We start from the raw sequence: 19,453 nt of genomic DNA, 5'->3' as shown, positions 1-19,453 counted from the left end.
AAGATACAAGAAGCGACCAACGACAAGTATCTGGCTGGAATGTGGCTCCACGACCTCCCACGGGGCTTGGCCTGGGGTAATCTTCCCTTTTTAAAGGATGGGGAAAACGCAAAACGCCTCGGTGGTGGGATTCCTTCTTGGTCCTGGATGTCTCTACAGAGGGGCCCATACCTATCTGCCGCCTACGGTTTGTTTGAAAGCTTTGAGACGGACCCCCGGGTTCGTATCATAGAAGAGGGGACCTGGTGCAGAACCGACGGCCACCAATTTGGGCCTGTCCGAGCAGGCCAGATCGAGCTCGAGGCTGTTTCCCTGAATGTAAAAATCTCAGTTACTGACGAATCGAGCACAGATTTTTCCTTCAATGTTCCTGGGGATGAGGATAACGAAGATGATGGAGACGGCCATGAACTTTTCGCGGATTGTCCCCATGATCCTACGGAAGCTTTGCAAGAAGGCAAATCCGTGCTGTTGTTATTACTGGGGAGGGCAAACATGCTCAATGATTTCGGTATTTGCCTTGCTGTGAAGCCCGTAGAGGGCATGCAGGGAGTATATCGTCGAGTCGGCCTTGTTTTTGATCATGTTCATCTCCTGGATAGGGGGGCACCCCCGACGACGTTCATTCTTGTTTAACCTGAAGATGTAATGGCCATGCACTTAGAACCCACATACCTTGTGTCTCTAGTGTTGAGTGTTGACGGTGGCATATGTCAACAACTACGATGCTTGTTGCTGCTTGCTGATAGCCTTTTTGATTGTGCCCCAAAACCTCCAAAAGCGCCCAGGCAGTGTTTTTTTTCAATAATCAGCAATTTTAGATGGAAAGAAATCAACTACCCTTTACTTCCACACATGATCGTAGACAAAAATCTCTTGCCCCGATTCTGCTTTCGGGGTGTGCCTGTTTGTTGTGCCGGATCAACTTCCTCGTTTGTGTCTCCTTGCTGGCCAGCATCTCCTTCAGTCTGGGCGTAGTCCAAGTTCCTAGAATCTTGCTGGGCCTCCCCTTTGGACTTTGTGTAGAGCTGCGCAATGGATGGTACCGAGACTGCTGCTTGCTGTCCTCTAAATGACGGGAACCGATCTTCCACAAAGCCGTCAACATGACACTGCCTCTCGACATTGTCAGCCGGGTCGAGGTCAAGGCCGGTTTTACTCTTGAAGTGATCCGCGTCGAAAAAGTAAAACCTTATGGTCCAAGTTTTGGTCTCATACCAATCTTCAGGTTCTAGATCGGTAGCAAAATCTTGATGTATGCGCCCACCCGGACCGAGCTGCTCTGGCTTTAGTGACACCTCGGTATTGTCTGTTACTGAAAGGTGTGGCAGTGCAGACATGATGCCATAACCTCCGCCTGTTAGTTGCATGACCATGTGCACAGTTTCTCCCTACCAACGTTAACTGTCGCTCACAAAAGACACATTCCCGGGCTTCTATGGCTCACCTTCCCGATGCTGTAGTCGGAGAGAGTCCGTTCTGGTTTCAGAGTTTGTTAGAGATGCAGTGATTGAAAAAGTCGAATTGACATACCATCCTCTAATTGCTTTCCATTGAAGATGAGCCTTTGTCTATGAATCTGTGTACCCTCCTCCTCTCGAATCCTTAACTTGAGATTCAGCACCGTGTCGGATGAACTCATCTGTTCGAGGATAACCTTCTTTCCACTCCTGGATATTACAAAGATCGTGTAGCCTCGTGGATTCTTGGTCGCTGCAAGGGGAAGATTCGGGTATTCGTCTGGTCTATCTCTCTGGCCGATGGTATAAGCGGCACCTATCTCTTAGGGGAAGGAGATGGGGTTTCACCTACCTACGAAACCCGGTGACTTGGATCTCAATGCTCTCTTCTTCTCTCCTTCTGTAAAGAGACATCCAGGAAAACCTCCCGATGTTAGCAGGAAGCCTAAGAACTAGATCGAGACAACATACCAAGTCCCGCTTTCAAGGACCCTGAATTGTCGCACTGAACTCTCCCCAACACGTACTCCAAACACCCATTGCTGGTCTGGCATGACGAAATAGTCAGGGTATGATGTCCCAGGATGTGACGATCGGAAAGGTGGTGGGGAGGCCACATTCACTCCGCCTGCTGTGATCTTCACTCTGAAGTGGTAATCCTCTCTTGCGCCATGCGCTTGGATTGCAACACCGCAACCATCTGACCATGGACTTCATTAGAGACATGGTACGTAGCGAAGTATGGCGATGGCTCACTTTTGACGGCAACTAGGTAGTCGGCTCCTGGGTCATTCTTGGTTGCGGGCTTCCATATTGTGGCCTTAGTGGCCTCATGTAGACGGAGCGGGACGCACGCTGGGAGCACTGCACCATCATTCTCCGGCACTGCAGGTGTGTATTCTCGTTGAAGGCGTGGATCCTGATGGTCCTCGACAAGTGGTGTTTGATAGATGGTGAAGTTGATCTCTTCACCCATAGCACAGACAACGACGCTGTTGTGCATGGCGGCCAAAGGCTACTTTAGAAAATACCAAAAATCGCTATCATCGCAAGTTTTGAAGTGCTGGGAAGGTTCTTCATATCTCTTTGGCACCATGTTAGAGGTGGCTCGGGGGCCTGCCAGCCACAGCGAGCTGAACATACCTCAGGGTGCTAGAGTGGACTTGATTGGCTAATCCTGCCTGTATCCATGGCTGGTGATCATGGAGCTGGGCAGCCATACTGTTGGCACCCTGGCCGCTCAGGAGACATTCATGCGCGTTGTCCTATGAAATCACGGCCGTGTTCAACTCGGGTGGTAAGCGACCCTCCAGAAAGCCACCTGCCCGCCACACGGCGCACAATCCATTTAGGTGCTGCCATGATGATGTGACATGACCACGAGCCGTCTGCTGACAAGACGAGGTGAAGCAGTAGCTCCGAAACCAAGGCCAGCCTCCTCCTGCAACTCGGTGAAAGTTGAACTTCTTGGTGCTTTTAGCATTTTGAAACTTGATTAATTTCGCACTCTTTCCCAGCAACTTTGTCCTCTCATCCCCGCTTCGTCTCATCCTGGTCCATTTGCACGCTGCATGGATGGCTGATTGCCCAGACGACAGCCCACTTTCCACAACTGGAAATATCACGGGCATTTTGACATTCACCCTGGGTCTCTTCACATTCACTGTGGCACTATACACAGTCACACGCAATGAAAATGTTGAGATGCAGTATTTCGAGAGCTATAGAGCCGACAGACAAGCATATGTCTCGCGGCTTAGGGATCTGCTGTCCTCCCGCTGGGTGTCGTCGAACATGGAGGTTATGCCTCTGATAGAGGATTTTGACGACTGCATACAACGCGTGGAAGATCACCTCAAGGCAATGAACGAAAAGCTCAACGTTAATAACTCGAAACCGTGGTACTGGCGGCGTAGTGATCTTGCATCTCTCAGAGAAGCCGCCGACTTGGAACTCCAGTTTCTCGGTGCGCTCCAGCTGACAATATTATTCCTGTAACTAATTGAATTTTTCTACTAAGGCTTATCTATGGTACTGACGTTCTATGCAGGAAATCGGACCGGCTGGCTGATCAACTAGCTATCGTGGAAAGGATTGTGGACAAATGAATGGCATAAAACTTGAAAAGATTATTTCTGCATATCTCAGTGTTGAAATGAAAGGCACCTCATCAAGCCATGATGTTTTAGATATAAGAGGAGTGTTCATTGGCTCCCTAAGTATTACGATGTTATTAATAGTAGCCTTTGGGCTTAAATCGACTGAATCTTGATCCGAGTCTGGCACTCTCCCAACCGGCCAGACTAGCTTGTCGGGAGGTACCACATTACTTTCAGTCTAGAAATAAGAATGGTAGTTGAGGTATTGAGCATGGTCTCTTCTCTAGGCAGCCTTCTTTCGCACCAACAGCAAGGCCCCCTCCATGTCACCATGGACTAGCTCCGCCCCCTCCTCAACGCCAGAGTCGTGTAGGATCTTCTCAAGCTTCCTTCTCATGACCCGCAAAACATCTTGCTCAGTGCCCACTGCTTCTGGGTGAGCCTCCCGCCATCTGGTAACTGGGCTGGCGGTTCCCAGCATCAGCTCGATCACGGCCGGAGGGAGAGGCTGCTTCTTGACAAAGAAGCAGTCAGAGGGAGAAACTGGGCCAGTGTTCCACTCCAGCCGCTTAAAGGATGACTCGTCGAATTCAGGCACAGGAGTTGGACAAGTCCAGGGGAGGGGGATGCGGCGGTACAAGTCGCGGGTGAGCAGGTTGCCTGGCTCGAAGTAGTCCTTTAGCTGTTCATCGAGTTCATCGACAACGGCTTGGAGGGCAACGTGCTCGGCCATGGTCTTGTCGACACGAAGATCGCCACCGGTCCAGAAAGCGACTGTGCCGCCGGGCTTGAGGACCTTGGCAGCTCGCTCCCAGAAGCTGGGCATGTCGAACCAGTGAGCGCATGTAGCAGCCGTGATGACATCAACGCTCTCTTCGGGAATAGGCGTCTCAAGCTCAGAGCCAAGTGTCTCTGCTGATGACACCTCAAAGCGAATACGCTCATCTGAGGTGCTCAGAGATCGAGCAGTGCTGATCATTCCCTCTGAAGGATCAAGGCCAAAGGCATTTTTGAAGTTTGGCGCAAGCTTGCGGACTGCAGTCCCAGGACCACAGCCAATGTCGATGATGGTATCGAATTGGCCGGAGCCAGCCTTTTGGAAGTCGAGGATGGCCTGGTAAAGGCTTTCATTGTAGTCGAGGCGGAGCTGGGCGTAGGTTTTGCCCTGCTCTTGGCTGTAGGCGCGGAAAGTCTTTTCGGACATGATGAACTTGATGTTATGAGTTTTGAAGATGTGAAGTTGAAGTTGTACTGCTGTAGTGTTTGGATATTGATATCCAGTTGCAGTTAGTGCTTACTTTAATAGAAGGGCGGGGCAGGCTTTCAGAGGCCTCCCCGTCGGACATTGGCTTTCAGCCGAGGTCGATATTTGTTGTTTCATGGCTGGAGCTTGTATCCACTAACGTTGTCCGATTATTGAGGTTTCAGCCCAACAGGGAGAGAAGTCGGCTTGCCGTGCGTCCGAAATCCGCTCCATCCAACTCCGTGAGATCCGGGCATAACGCGAAATTAACATTACTTGTTTAGGGATGGACTGTGATGAGGGAGACGTAAGCTTGGATCAGGATGCGTAATTCAGCCAATGGGGAGTGGATTCTGTCCAACGTCTTTCTGGAAGGATGCTGCACTGAAGCATCGCTTGGGGATAACAAGTGATATCATTGTCTGCCTGGAGGGGCATGAGTCGAAATGACGTTGTAAGTATTCATTCAAACGGAGTATAATTCTCTCTCAAAATTTTATGCTGATAGTCCACATTAAAGAAATTCACTGGTTAGAACAACTCCATCTTATCAAGACCCAGCATTTATGCAGTAGGAAACCTCAGTCGCGCACGCCTCGTCGAGGCTGTAGGACATGCATACGCCAATCCGCTGCGAATTGGAATGTTCTTATCCGAGATACCAGGATATGCAGCAGTAACCCACGTGAGGTTCACATCTGGCGGGAAAAGAAGACAATACGTTGATCCTCCGTGATGAAACATGCCCAGTTCCTCTCCCTTGGCAACGGTCTGCGGTAGATTTCGTTGAAATCTTTCCAAGATCTCGCACGTTGATACATCAGCCATTCCAACAAAGAGAACGCATACAACTCCAGCTGGACCCTCAGTGTCAATGAAAAACATGGCTCGTGTAGCAACATGGGATATGTAGCCTTGAGCTCGATCTGGGCCGGCTTGATCAGGACCTTCAGGGTTCGCAAAGCCGTCAAAGGTTGGCTCTGAAAAGTATGTCCCGTCGATGACTTCGGAGTGGATGACTTTCCCTGCAACTGGAGAACTCCAGCGATGGTAGGCTGTTGCACTTAGGAAAGCTTGGAACACTGTACCGCCGACAAATTGGCTTGCGTTGGGGTGGTGGTTCAGCATTTCGACAACAGAATATGGCTGACCCTTCAGCCAGAATGTGTCGTAATCCTTGACGTTGGCTTGTAGCGCATATGGTCTTGACTCGCAAGCATTGACGATCCACCTCGGGTCATCAGGGAATGCAACGGGTCTAATCTTGTCCATATCCTTGAACTTTCTCACGAAAAAGTCATCCCAGCACTGGAAGCCCCAGTGTACAGGGTCGCCGATAGGATCGCATTCAAAGATTTGATGGAAGGGTAGAGGCTCTTGGCCGTCGACATTGGTCTCTCCTTCAATAGTGACGAGCACACTGCTGCTCAGCCATCCATCTGGATCAGTTGTGAGGACGTATTGCTTGTTGGTCTTGAGGACATTGTCCCTCCATGTGTCGAGGATGACCTTGAGCTTGGCGTTGACTTCGGCCTTGAGGAAGAAGGCGTATCCGCTGCGAGTCGCCATGGGCCAGTCGAGAACAGCATTGAATGGAAATCCGACAATGCCTAGACCATGCTCCGACATGCTCCAGCTAGGCGCAATCGTTGTCATGATGATGGAGAATAGATGGAGCATGTGATGATAATCTCGAATCTGTCTATGTCCGGCCGGATCCTTGAGGTAAGGCTGCTTGCTTGGAACCTCGTCAAACATGGCCGAGGCAAGCATACGAAGCTCTGGAGTGCTCTCGATGAGGTCGCTTAGGTCTTGGATGGGTTGAGGCCATGATGGAATCTCTGGACGTCGATATCGCTGATCGACGTACGCGACAAACGTTCGAGTCCAACTCGCAAAGGAATGGGCGTTGTACCCGGGAACCGATCTCCCGGGATTCAGAGGGTGGCGTCTGCGGTATGGGACAGGGGCGTGGAAGGCCCCAGAGAGCCGCCCTGAGTGAATGTCGACCTTCATAGTCGCAACAAGTCCACAGATTAGATATGCGCAATGAAACAATGCGCAGAAGAGCGGATAGAAGACTATTTAACTTACTCTACACCATCGTCCACCCGGCGTCTGGGGAGCTGGGCATCAACGCCTCTTCAGCTCTCCACCTCACGTCACATGCGTGTTACTGTCTCAGATGATCCCTCAATCGTTGGTATTGAAGGCTTGGTTTACGTATGTCATTGTGTAAGGATATGCAGTACTGCTCAGGCTCATTCGCTCAGCTCTGTGCCTCCGAGACATCGGGCCGCGCCGGTAGATGACAGGTACAGAAAACCCAGACCCAAAGGGGAGAGTTCATGTGGAAACGCAATCTTGAACGATCGAGATTGATCTCAGATTAGGCCACAGCAAGATCTAAGTCAGATGCAAGGAACAATCCTTGTCTGGGGGTCGACGTGTTGAAACGCTGTCATTCCTGTTGACCTGAAGACAACTATTAAATCCTTTCTCTCCCGACGATCTATACACGAGCAATTCAGTTAAATATGACGTGTACAAGACGCGATATCGTCTCTTGTGCCTGTGCGCGAAATAAGTGAGACACCACTACCCAGAAACGGAATGCTCTGCAGCCTCAGCTGAGGCGGCACGGGACGGCCTGAGGGTATTCAGGCTTGTACGGCACTCGATTGGACGGCAGATCGGAAGTGTATCTGCGGTCGGCAAACAAAAGGCGCCGTGTAGCCAATATTCGAAGAAGTGACATTTGCTGTGCTACAAGACACAGGCCTATCAGGTTGTGCTGTGAAGTGAAGCTGTCACGACTTGCAGTCTTATGCACCATCCCCACTTTCGTGGCTGGCGGATATCGCGGGCATGCCGTCCTGCAAAGTAAGAAGCCGAAGAAGGAAATAATGCTGCTATGTTAAGAATCTCGGTATCATGAAGGGGACTCTCTACTTGTCCTTGGATGCTGGGGGGAACACATCTTGACAGCCACAAAGCATTCCTCTTGATACCATTCTTGTTATTGATCGCGAGCTAACTATCAAATCTGTTTACAAAGAAACCTTTTACCGTGCAAATCAATCATCCTCCGCGTCGCGCGGGCCATTCTCTTTCCAAAACTTCTCATAGTCATCCCAAGTCTGAGACGGAAACGCGAGAGGCACAGTGATAGGACCAAATGGGATACCCTTCTCCTCAAATTCGTCCAAGCGAGCCTTGGTCTTGGGCCTGCTCTTGTTGACGCTGTAGACGGAAACTCGGTGGCAAGAGCTAGTGACGTGCAAGCCCCAGTTCCAGGCTGTGCGGACGTTGGGAGGCTGCGTGTTTAGGGAGTTGTCCCAGCAGCGGCAGACAATCTCGACCCATCCTTCTACATCGCATGGGAGCTCAAATTCCCAGATGCGCCAAGTCCATCTTCTCTTCTTAGACATCTTGTCGAGAGGAATCGTGTACCAGTTGAAACCACCGTCAGCAGACAGCTCGACACGTTCAGGCCATCGCCCACCGCCAGAGTACGCCCAGCCCTTGCAGCGAATCTTGCCGTTGTGGATGACCACCTGCTTCGTCCAAGGTGACATGATGGCCGAGCTGACGGGCATCTCCTGGATCTGGATGCCGTCCGTCATCTTGAAGTTGTGCTTTCCGACCTGTTGGGGGAAATAGAGATACTCCTGGCTCTGGACTGGTGCTCGTGAGGGCTCTTTGATGGCTTTGATGCGGTACAGCCATTTGACGCTTCTGGCGCCGATGTACCCAAACACAACGATGCGAAGAGGGTAGCCATGGATTCTAGGGAGCTCCTCGCCGTTCATCTCCCATGCTAGCATCACTTCGTTCGCCTTGACCTTGGACCATGGGACGCTGACGAGGTAGTTCATCGTCTTGTCGTCCTTGAAGTAGGTGTCGGCACCGTAAAACTCCAGATGCTTGGCCCCATCGACCAAACCTCCACACGCCTTGATGACCTTCTTAAGACTGATGCCGACGTATTTAGCAGTACCAATTGCTCCCTCAGCCCAGGGTGCCTGAGGAACTTCGTCGCCTTGACCGGCGTACTTGAGGATCTGCTCAATGCGACGAGTTCCAGAGCACTGCATGGTGATGCTCTTTTCCATGCGCGGGAATTGAGACTCATCCATGAGATCATCCAGGGTAAAGGAGCGAGGATTGGCGACGAGGCCATCCATGAGGAAGCTGAAATCCTCCTTGTTGATGATGGGGATACCACCATGATTTCTCACAAAGTGAAGGGAATTGGGAGTGAACTCCTTGTCAGTAACAAGACGCTTGGGAGGTTCTCCATTGTAGGGAAACTGAAGGAGGTGAAGCATATCGGGATGCTTCTCCTTGAGAACAGTCGACCACGAGTCCTCGGGAACCTTGGTGAGCTCTCCACCGATAGCATGGTGCCACATCTTCCAATGAGTACCAGGAAGAACAGGGTTGGTCGCAGGAATAGGACCAAGCTGGAACTCCGGGTTGGGAGGGAAAGTCTGAGAAGTCAAGATCTTGTGCGCGGCATCCTTCTTCTTGGGATAATTCTCCCACTCGACGAATCTTGATGCATTCATCAGCACGAGCATAGCCTAGAAGTGAGTTGCCTACCCAGTCCAGCCCTTTCTCTCAGCGGCAAAGAGCTTCTCACGATCACCGACACTCTTGATGGCCTCCTCATCTTTGGTAAGTTCCCCAAAAGTCTGAGGATCCAAGTGTTTGGTCTCGGGGCCCGTCATGTCAAGGACTGGGAGCACAGCTCCAGACAGTCCCTGCTCAATCTTCCACTCATCAGGGCGATTGGTAGTCTTCATGCTTAACAAAAGATACTGTGTTGGTGTTTGTCAAAGTCTGACGAGAGGAGGGACATTAGAAATGGGGCTAGAGGGAGATATACCAGAGGGACATGGGCAGGTCAAGTATGACGAGAGGGCGGGTCATCGACGTTGCCAAGGTACAGATGTTCCCAAATCTGGCATTACCATTGATCCAATGATGTTTATGAGTGTGGCACAAGGTTTCACTAGGCCGTGTTTTTAGCTTGAAGCCACTTGACGTGTATTGGTCCGATACGTCTTCCTGTCTCGCTTGGGGAGCTCTCTTGCGTCTGATCCGCCCTCCCTGAACTTGTCTGAGTTTTGAGCGAGGAAACCGATTTGTTGAGGAGGTTACGGACAGATACGAATGAGGGGTCGGTGGTTCAATCACACCACGGGCATTGCTTGGATGACAATCATAATGACATTAGTGGCGGACGCATGTTCCTGCGGGGTTGTTTACTTTGACTTCAACTGCGTTGACGTTGATCCGGTAGTTCCGTTCCAATGGGAGATACGTCAAGGGGGGGAGCTGATAAGAAGACGAGCATCATCTCACTTTGGGAACACGGGTATTGTCTGTTTGAACGACATTGAGCTACTTCGAATTGGATACCATGGTCAGTCCAATTCCTCCGATTATTGCTACTCGAGACTTACTAGACGTAGCCCGCCCCGACCGATAACCCCCTGTGCACGCTTGCCAACGGTAGACATTCGCATACCACCACGGCTCTGTCATGTATCTAATACCAATTTTCAGGACAACCGAGTGAGAGTCCTGGATCAGTCCAGCAAGTTCGCTATGGCAACAGCAACGGTGGCTTGATTGTCTTGAGCGACACCCAGACCCTTGAGGTCTTGGCTCATTTCGCCCGAGAACGCATTCCTGAGCGGTACACCCTCGTGTTGGTCTCTTCCACTGTGATGCGCTACTGATGCACCTGCAGAAGCGTCCATGCAAAGGCTGCTGGCGCCTTTGGCGAATTTGAAGTCCTCGAGGATGTCTCAGACTTAACAGACGCCAAGTTCCTCACCGGCGTCGGCAAAAAGACAAAGATCCTCACCAGAATCTCCACCGTCGGCGGCGAAAAGGGATCCAGTGATACAGTCCGTGATGTCCGAGGCTGGGCGACAAAGTTTTACACTGAAGAAGGCATCCAAGACTTTGTCTTTAACGACTTGCCCGTGTTTTTCATCAGGGACCCCATCAAATTTCCGTCCATGAACAGGAGCCACAAGCGGCATCCTCAGACGAATGTTCCGGATAATACCATGTTTTGGGACTTTCATGTTAATAATCCAGAGGGCATTCATGCTTTGATGCATTTGTTCGGACAACGAGGTATTCCGGCTTCGTTGAGGAACATTAACGGGTTTAGTGTTCACACGTACACCCTGAACAAGGCTGTGAGCCATCACTCCACTACTTTGTTGTCATTTCGATCAGGCTAACGATACTAGAACGGCAGCTATGTCTACGTCAAGTGGCACTTCAGACCCGACGAAGGCATCAAGACCATGGACGCTGATACAGCTGTCCGGTTGGCAGGTTCAGAGCCAGACTACCATGTCAAAGACCTTTTCAAGGCCATTGAGAAAGGAGACTTTCCATCTTGGGGTGTATACATTCAGGTCATGAAGCCTGAAGAGATCAAGAAGGCTCCAATTGACATTTTCGACGACACTTACACCTGGCCGTTTGAGAAGTACCCGCTGCGGCTTGTTGGCCGCCTGACACTCAACAAGAATGTTTGTTGTCTTGTACCAATTATTGTCCCTTTATCTGACGTTTGAATAGCCGAACAACTACTTTCAGGACATTGAGCAAGCTTGCTTCTCGCCTTCGAACATGGTGCCAGGCATTGGGCCTTCAGCTGATCCAGGTTTGTTACCGTTTTACTGGTTGGTGAGAATCAACAGCTGACAGCAAAAAACAGTTCTCCAAGCTAGAATGTTTAGCTATCCTGACGCCCATCGTTATCGGTATCTCCGTCCTTCTTATTTGCAGGTCATTTACTAATAAGCCAAGGGTCGGCCCTAACTACTTCCAACTCCCACCGAATCGACCAGTCAACAAGGTATACGCCCCTTACGTTCGCGACGGCCCAGGAACCATGAACGGGAACTACGGAGGTGACCCAGACTACGTCTTCTCCGAGCTTCGTCCAGTAACCGTCAGCCATCGTGTTCAGATGCCGACTCATGAGGTTTGGGCTGGACATGTGACTGCTTTTTCAACTTCGGTTATGGACAAGGATTTTGAGCAGCCTAGGAAGCTGTGGAAGATTATTTGTGAAGAAGAGGGCGGCAAGGAACAGTTTCTTCATAATATCCTTCCTACGTTGGAGGGTATTCCTGGAAAGTTGAGGAATGAAGTATTGGGTACGTATATCACCCTGTGCATTAGTGTCAGTGCTAATCAGTTTGCAGATTACTTCGGCCGTGTGGATGGGAAGCTCAGAGAAGTTCTTCGAGAAGCTCTTGAGAAGCAATCAAAACAAGCCCACAACGGTAAGTAGCCATGGCACTGTAAGCACGTTCGGACAAGGAGGCTACGGCGGGATTGGCCTGTGGCTATATTCTACGAATTAACTTTTTGGGCCTGTAATTCCAGAATGAACTGCATGTAGGTAGGGGGGTATAATCTCAATCAACAGCGTTTAACGGGGCCCTGGATAACGGTGGTACAACCAAAGGAATTTTCTATTCTTCGACTAAATATGCTAGCAAAATGTGGTAACTCTTAAGATGCAAATTCTAACCAAATCATATAAATCATGACCCTTTCCTTCACAAATCCGTCTACGCACCCCTCTCAGCCAGCGGAGATGCCTCCTGAACCTCATGCGTCTCCATCTTAAAGCTCTTAAACTTCCTCGTAGGAAGCCTCATCTCAAACATGTGATCAAGCTCAATCATACTCCTACCCTTCATCTCGGGGATCCACAGCCAGGCCAGAACGACACCGATAATGCAGAGACCACAAAAGACGAAAGCAGTCTTTGCTCCGAGGGCTGCCTTGTCCTTGCTGAAGAGCATTGGTAGCAGGACGGCTAGGGTGATGGATGCAGCTTGGGATGCCACGCTTCCAATACCGTGCGTGAGGGATCGTAGTTGCAGAGAGCTTGTCTCTCCCATGATGGCATAACCTGCTGGCCAGCAACCCAGACCACAAACCACAATGACAGAGATCATAAGTCCTGCTGCCAGCCAGGCAAGTGCTGGACCTGACCAGAAGCCTGAGATACCCATAGCTCCCCACAAGAGTGAAGCGATACCCATCGACACAATAGTCATGCTCCTTCGGCCTGTGCGAGAAAGAAGCCAGAAACCAATACCGTTGGCTACCATTCCTGCGATGATGCCACCAATCATGATGAGCAAACTCGGGCCGGATGCCATGCCGATGCTCTGCAGAAAGACTGTGGCATTGGACAAAAGTTCCAGACCAAACAACGCAGGGATGACGTTGGCCAGTATGACAATCATGGTACGGCGGAGGTTGCTTCCCTTGAAGCAGGCCCAGTAGGAGACGGACGCAGTCGTCGCCTTTTCTTCCTCAATGGTTTCTCGGATCTTTTCCAAAGCACTATATGGGTTCATCTTGGGTCCAAAAAGCCGGGTCGCAGAACGAATGGCTCTCTCTTCTTGGTTCGTTCGGATGAGGTGAGCAGGGCTTTCGGGCATAAGGCAGGACAGAGTGAAGGGACCAAGGACGAGAATCCACTGAGAACCAAAAGCTCCGAGGTAGCCATTCTTGCTTCCCATCTGGTTGACCGCATACACCACGATGGCGCCGATAAGTTGACCGATCAAGGTAAAAGTCGGGAAAAGAGCCATGGCTGGACCTCGAAGTGCTGTTGGTGCATTTTCCGACACCCAAGTAAGACAAGTGGTTTTGATGATGCCGACCGTGAATCCTTGGAAAGTTAAGCCAACGGTGATGACAACCCGCTTGGTATCGGGCTCGGGAGGAAGATGGGAGAAGAAGATGCATGCAATGGCCATGGCTGAGATGATGCTGCCGATCATGAGAGAGAACTTTCGGCCGATACGGTTCTGTAGCCAACCGCCCAACAAGGCACCAGCAGCTGCTCCAGCGGGAGGAAGGCCCATCCACAGAGATAGCCAATTTCCCGGAATGGTCATTTCTCCATCAATCAACTTGCCATAATCCGCCTTGAACGAGTCCTCGCCGGTAATGGCACCGACAACAAGCAAGTCGTAGCCCCATCCGATGATGGGAATTGTCATGGCAAGACAATAACCAGCGATCTTGGGGTACTTTTTGATAGCTTGACCGAGAGGTAGTTGAGTCTCCATGTCGTTTTTCGTGCTCCGGGTTGATGTTCTTTCGATGAGTTGTGCAGGGTCATAGGCGGTTGATTCTTGGTCTTCTTGAGGGACGGAATTCCATCTCGTCGTTTCTAGCTCAACGTAATCTGGGGCGATATCGGCCGACTTTGTCGGTTCTCCCCGGTAAGGTTCGTAGTTAGGCATTGCCTTGGGAAGGGCACGATTGATGGCGATGAGGTGTTGTGAATACTTGAAGTATGCAGCTCAAGTGTCACTCGGTATTGTCTCTTGTTGTGAAGTAAAGTAAAGATTGTAATGCTAAAATTCAACTTCCAAGATGAGAAATGAGCAATTAAGTATCAAGCCAAGCATAACCTCAAGATAATAGCCCTGGTCAAAGATTGATCTGAGAGTCCCACACGGACAAGGCTGAGCTTACTCTGCCAACTGCCGTGAAACCCTGCAATCGTGCTATAATTGGTCCCAAATCCGAGCAAGGCCAATCAAGACCCCGGGCGCCCCTCGGCGCATCAGGCGAAACGCGCCTAGGCGGGGCGGTGTCATCCTGATGGACAGTTGATCATTTCTGGATTCGTGGTGGAAGGATTTTGCAGGTGGCCCTACGGACTTGCACTCTCGTGTTGCAACCCAACGGAGTTGTTGGATCAAGCTTTGGGGGGAGGCTGGTGTACGGAGGACCGAGAATGCGAGGGCTTTTTACCTATTGGCTCAGAGTCCGCGGGTATCTCAGCGAGATACTGGACGGGTTGGGTCAAGAAAGGTACCCGGGTGGTGAACGGTCGCGATCGAAACCACACCTTAGTTCAGCCCTACGAAGGCATTTCTCACGCCAAGTTTCGCTACGATTTCAACTGCCGTCTCCCGAAATCCGTCCCATTGGCCATTTGCAGACGGCTCTCACCTCCGTAGGTCTTGGCAAATCCGACGGAGTTGGAATCTGACGCCAAAATGTCCGTGGCGGGGGAGCGTAAGCGAGCTTCGGCATGGGGAGCGAAATTCGGCTTTCGAACTTGACTTTGCCTCGGCATGAATTCTGAGCTTGACGTTACCATCATCGGAAGAAAAAGAATATTAAGGTATAGTTTATGCAGGGAACGGTGATATCACCTAGTTCCCAAAGTCCGATTGGCCGCTGTGGTTGTTGCTCTTATACCCAGGTGGAAGCATCTCTGAGTCCGACTTACATCACACTTTGCGACTCCTTTTCTACATTTATCGATTCAGAAAATTTCCCAAAATCTATCAGTTCACATACATCTTTATCACCCTTTCTTTAGATGACCAACCTTGATCAAAACAATATGGCCGCCCGGCCCATCTGCCAGATCATCGCCCCCGTCGGCATGTTGGGCTACGGCTTCGACGAAGAACTCACACGATATGAGCTCGCCCATATGGTCCCCAATGGAGTTCCTACAGCCATTATCCTCGACTCGGGTTCCACCGATAGCGGCCCCCAAAAGCTCGCCCTTGGGTCCATGTCCTGTCCTCGCTCAGCCTACGCCAAAGACTTGTCCAAGCTGCTCCGACTCGTGCACACGTTTCGTGTGCCGCTTATTTTTGGATCAGCTGGCGGTGATGGGACTGACGAACATGTGAGGGAGATTGGAGAGATTATCGACGAGATTGCTGCCGAGGAGGGAAATAAGTAACTCTTCCACTCGCCAGTCCAGCCCACCTTGCTGACTTCTTTCCAGAGACTACAACTTCAAGACGATATCCCTATTTTCAGGAATTAACAAATCCACAATTCTTGAACGACACAAACAAGGGCGATTGACTGGATGCGGTGTCTGTGTACCTCCTGCAACGGAAGAAGAGATCGAAGCATCAGTCCGAGTCGTCGCGCAAATGGGCCCAGAGCCCTTTATCGACGCCATGGACGCCAACCCCGACTTCGATGTAATAATCGGTGGAAGAGCCTATGACCCATCACCATATGTCGCTTACTGCACATACCAACTCAAACGGCAGGTCGATGGTCTCACAGAAGAGGATATCCAGTCCCGAGTCGGCGGCTTTCTACACATGGGCAAGATTATGGAATGTGGAGGTTTATGCTCGCTCCCCAAGTCGCATGGTGCAATCTCTACAGTCTATGCAGATGGCCTGTTTGACGTGAGGCCTACGGCTCCAGATTCCATCTGCACCCCTCTGTCTGTCGCCGCACATACGCTGTATGAGAATACGAGACCCGATCTCTTACGAGGACCCGGCGGAGCTCTTGACCTCACCGAGGCGAAGTATGAACAATTGGCCGATGGTAGATCAGTGAGAGTCAGGGGAGCTCAGTTTCGGCCGTCCAGGGAATTCGGCAAGCCGTATCAACTGAAGCTCGAAGCTGCGCGCCTAGTGGGCTACCGCACCTTGTTTCTGGGTGGTGTTAAGGATTGTAAGAGTCCCAATCACTGTCTAGGCAAATATTCTAACACGCTTTAGACATACTCATCTCAAAAATTGACGACGTTCTTGCTATGATCAAGGGCTACGTCCACCAACAACATCCCGATAATTCCGGCGAATGGAAACTCGATTTCCACGTGTACGGCAAGGATCAGTACAATGCCGCGGGACCAGGAGAGCTTTTCGTCGTTGCTGAAGCTCTGGCATCTACGCAGCAACTTGCGAATAGCGTTGCCTCCAAGGCAAGAGTTGGCATGATTGTGAGTACCTGCTTTCCTCCTAGGTTTGTACAGACACTAACATATACCAAGCATGCACCTTATCCGGGCCAAAAAGCAACTGCTGGAAACTTTGGCTTCGGAATTGGAGGTCTTATGGAGATTGAGATGGGCGCATGCGCTGAATTCTCACTCTACCATCTCATGGATCTAGAGCCGGGCGAGGAACGTCTTATCCTTGATAACGAGAAGCCATCATCCAGTAAACTCCAAGGACCCTTGCTGAAAGGAAGCGTTGTCACCATAGGTAGAGGCTCACCAGCTTCATCCGATGATTCCTTCAGGCAAAGCATCTCAAGTCTCCGAGATCAACTTCCCAAATCTACACCAAAACCGCTTCCCGGCGCCAGACACATCCCACACACCCAACCGAAGCAAGAGCCCAAGACACTATCAGACTTATGCCGCATCCTCCGTTCCAAGAACGCCGGCCCTTACGAGATTACCATCGACGCCATGTTCGATTCCGAAACCGACTACCAAGCCATCAAGTCCTCAGGGCTCCTTTCTCCTGACAACATATCTAAAGCCCTCGACATCCCGAAAGAAGACATAATTTGGATGGGATTTTTTGATCCTGCGAGGGCCTTCAAAGTCACAATTCCCAGAGTTCGCTCGGGAAAGAAAAAGTCCGCGGGAGGTTTCATGGAGAGCGATATCCATGGGTCACAAGAACACCTGGGACTTGCCAATCTCAAGCTTCCAGACACCAACAAGAGCCAGTTGTCAGCCTCATTCGATATTCAGGCCTGGCCCAATTCAACAAAACTTGCCGTTGCGATTGGAAGTGTTGGGGTGCTCTCTATGGCTAGGCGTGTGTTGGCAAGTATGAAGTAATTCAATGGGGATTTCCGAAGGGCTTCCGTCGCAAGGAGTCATCGTATACAGTAGCTTCATATTTATCCTTTGTAACACCATCAGCGAGATCATGTAATAAGAGACTGACTGTTTATGTTGATTACCCTTGCTATTTATGTCAGCATGATGGCCAAGACTCTTGATACTCTGTTTCAAGTGGAGTTGGATCAAAGGACAGTAAACTCATGTATGGATCATTCCAAAAGCCCCTAAGAAACTCCGAGCTCGTATCAGGTTGCTCCATTTCAACCAACGGTTGGTTTAATAACCGTTCATGGGTCCTTGGTTCTTCTGGTGCCCCTTCATCCTGGATTGTCTCGTTCTCACGGAGCTCCACGGGCTTCCCCCGAGCCTCAGAAGCGTTGCTCACAGCATCAAACACTATCGACACGCCCATTCTGTGAGTAAGGCGTAGTGCATCTGGTTCAATTGATTTTGGGCTTTCCCGTCCAAGGACCTCAAACACCCTTGCTGTTCGGTTGTATTCGTCCCGTGGCTGGGTGGCGCAGGCTTTGAAGAGATTTTGAGCCATTGAGATGTGATTTGCAACAGCTTGCCTTTCTTCTGGGACATCGGATCCGCGGCGATGGAAGAATTTCAACAGGAATATCGTTGCAAAAGCAAGACATCTGTAGTGATTCTTAGGTAGGCACCGTTGTTTTCGAATTAGTTCTTGATCATTCCCGTCAGGCGGGGCATTCCGCATGGCCAAAGTTGATATGTGAATGATTCTTAGAGCCACATCACGCGCAGTTCTCAGCATGATTTGCCGCGACGACGAGTTGTTTGCGTCTTTCGTGATGACCAAGGCGTATAGGTGCATCTTGGCGCCCAGAATGCCGAGCTCGACAGCCCTCATTTGTTCATCTTCAAGAGATACTTCGGCTCTCAAGGCATCGAGCTCGGTATCTAGAAGTCTGATAAAAGAGGAGCTTGCGCCTTCACCCATGTCGTGATTCAGTAGAGATGTAAACTTTGCCACGATGAGTTGGACGCGAACTTGCATGGCAAAGGTAGGTGGTGCCGTCTGTCGTCTGAGGAAAGAGTGGATGCTACCAAAGTCGAGATCGGAATCGATTGGAGGAGGCAGTCCCAAGTGTAAGCTCAACCTGGTATTGTCAGACAACAGGACCCTTTGCAACTCGGTCACGCCGACTTACGATGTAGATACGCAAAAGCACCCTAGCCAGGTGTTGATCCTCGCTCTGATGCTACCGGAAGCAACACCAAGGCTTCGAAGAGACGGAACCGTCTGCTGACGATCAAGACTCATGAACCGAGCTGCCTGGATGAGAACTCCGCAGTATAGCCAACTGGGATCTCTTGTCTGCGTTTCGCATGGTAACGGCCAATGACATAGTAATAATAAAGCCTGTATCTTGTGAAGAGGGAGAGGAGCATCAAGGATTTCCTGATGAAGCATGGTGATGTACGGCGTCTGAAGTAATTGGAGCATATCGGCGTATTGTTGACCGGGTAAGTGGCACGCAATGATGATGACTATCGTCCAGAAGAGAAATGGTTGAGACTGATACGTGTCGTCGGCCGAGAGTGACCCAATGACTGGAAGTTGTGGACGAAACACTTGAGCAAACCTGCTACTTGGTGAGTGGGCTTAAGACAAGTCATCAAGCCGATACCTACGTTCTTAATGCTTCAGCGGCTACTGAAGAATCCACCAGCACGCCATTCAGGCTCACTGCGGGTGCACTCAGTGAGAAATCGTCCTGCCCGTCATCCTCGATGGTGGAAGGACCGGAATCAGCAGTCGACTCTGTTCTTGAGGATGGATGGTCCTCCTCTCGTTGATTACGGAGCTCTTGAAGCTCCCTGCTCATGGCTTCCAGGCGCCTGCACAAAGCCCGTCAGCACAGTGACATCATATCGGGAATTGTCGCCTTACTTCCTCGCCGGCGTCCGCTTGAAGGCCGCATCTACGGTGCAAAAGAGATGCCTTGATTGACATCGCGAACAAGGATTA

The 19,453-nt window shown here is 50.6% G+C and overlaps 8 protein-coding genes across 8 annotated transcripts; 2 read left to right on the top strand and 6 right to left on the bottom strand.

Moving 5' to 3' along the window:
- Window positions 1-1,352: 1,352 nt before the first annotated feature.
- NECHADRAFT_32207 (ubiquitin) lies at window positions 1,353-1,687 on the bottom strand (the record flags this gene model as incomplete). The annotated part of the gene is made up of 3 exons (XM_003045695.1): window positions 1,353-1,391; window positions 1,448-1,479; window positions 1,534-1,687. Coding segments are annotated over 3 exons (225 nt in total), but the record flags the coding sequence as incomplete, so codon positions are not given.
- A 1,947-nt stretch (window positions 1,688-3,634) lies between these two features.
- NECHADRAFT_57800 (uncharacterized protein) lies at window positions 3,635-4,796 on the bottom strand. Its single transcript, XM_003045694.1, has one exon. The coding sequence runs from the start codon at window positions 4,761-4,763 to the stop codon at window positions 3,843-3,845; it is 921 nt and encodes a 306-aa protein (XP_003045740.1). The 5' UTR covers window positions 4,764-4,796; the 3' UTR covers window positions 3,635-3,842.
- Window positions 4,797-5,366: 570 nt separating this feature from the next.
- Window positions 5,367-6,818, bottom strand: NECHADRAFT_34149 (uncharacterized protein; the record flags this gene model as incomplete). The annotated part of the gene is made up of 1 exon (XM_003045693.1): window positions 5,367-6,818. One exon carries the CDS (start codon window positions 6,816-6,818, stop codon window positions 5,367-5,369), a length of 1,452 nt encoding a protein of 483 aa, XP_003045739.1.
- A 984-nt stretch (window positions 6,819-7,802) lies between these two features.
- On the bottom strand, window positions 7,803-9,640 carry NECHADRAFT_66028 (uncharacterized protein). The gene is made up of 2 exons (XM_003045692.1): window positions 9,408-9,640; window positions 7,803-9,359 (listed from the first exon to the last, which is right to left on the bottom strand). The coding sequence occupies exons 1-2, from the start codon at window positions 9,608-9,610 to the stop codon at window positions 7,880-7,882; spliced, it is 1,683 nt and encodes a 560-aa protein (XP_003045738.1). The 5' UTR covers window positions 9,611-9,640; the 3' UTR covers window positions 7,803-7,879.
- Window positions 9,641-10,200: 560 nt separating this feature from the next.
- NECHADRAFT_57795 (uncharacterized protein) lies at window positions 10,201-12,285 on the top strand. Its single transcript, XM_003046260.1, has 9 exons — window positions 10,201-10,233; window positions 10,283-10,322; window positions 10,377-10,509; window positions 10,564-11,023; window positions 11,078-11,365; window positions 11,415-11,499; window positions 11,554-11,599; window positions 11,646-11,998; window positions 12,047-12,285. Exons 1-9 carry the CDS (start codon window positions 10,231-10,233, stop codon window positions 12,133-12,135), a joined length of 1,497 nt encoding a protein of 498 aa, XP_003046306.1. The 5' UTR covers window positions 10,201-10,230; the 3' UTR covers window positions 12,136-12,285.
- Window positions 12,286-12,418: 133 nt separating this feature from the next.
- Window positions 12,419-14,116, bottom strand: NECHADRAFT_32378 (uncharacterized protein; the record flags this gene model as incomplete). The annotated part of the gene is made up of 1 exon (XM_003045691.1): window positions 12,419-14,116. The coding sequence occupies one exon, from the start codon at window positions 14,114-14,116 to the stop codon at window positions 12,419-12,421; it is 1,698 nt and encodes a 565-aa protein (XP_003045737.1).
- Window positions 14,117-15,234: 1,118 nt separating this feature from the next.
- NECHADRAFT_90636 (uncharacterized protein) lies at window positions 15,235-17,451 on the top strand (the record flags this gene model as incomplete). Its single annotated transcript, XM_003046259.1, has 5 exons — window positions 15,235-15,581; window positions 15,631-16,325; window positions 16,373-16,596; window positions 16,648-17,339; window positions 17,403-17,451. 5 exons carry the CDS (start codon window positions 15,235-15,237, stop codon window positions 17,449-17,451), a joined length of 2,007 nt encoding a protein of 668 aa, XP_003046305.1.
- A 139-nt stretch (window positions 17,452-17,590) lies between these two features.
- Window positions 17,591-19,310, bottom strand: NECHADRAFT_75891 (uncharacterized protein; the record flags this gene model as incomplete). Its single annotated transcript, XM_003045690.1, has 3 exons — window positions 17,591-18,581; window positions 18,633-19,067; window positions 19,117-19,310. The coding sequence occupies 3 exons, from the start codon at window positions 19,308-19,310 to the stop codon at window positions 17,591-17,593; spliced, it is 1,620 nt and encodes a 539-aa protein (XP_003045736.1).
- Window positions 19,311-19,453: the final 143 nt, after the last annotated feature.

Source organism: Fusarium vanettenii (genome assembly GCF_000151355.1).
Source record: "Fusarium vanettenii 77-13-4 chromosome 2 genomic scaffold NECHAsca_18_chr2_1_0, whole genome shotgun sequence".
Lineage (NCBI taxonomy): Eukaryota > Fungi > Ascomycota > Sordariomycetes > Hypocreales > Nectriaceae > Fusarium > Fusarium vanettenii.
This window is presented reverse-complemented; position numbering and strand designations above follow the sequence as displayed.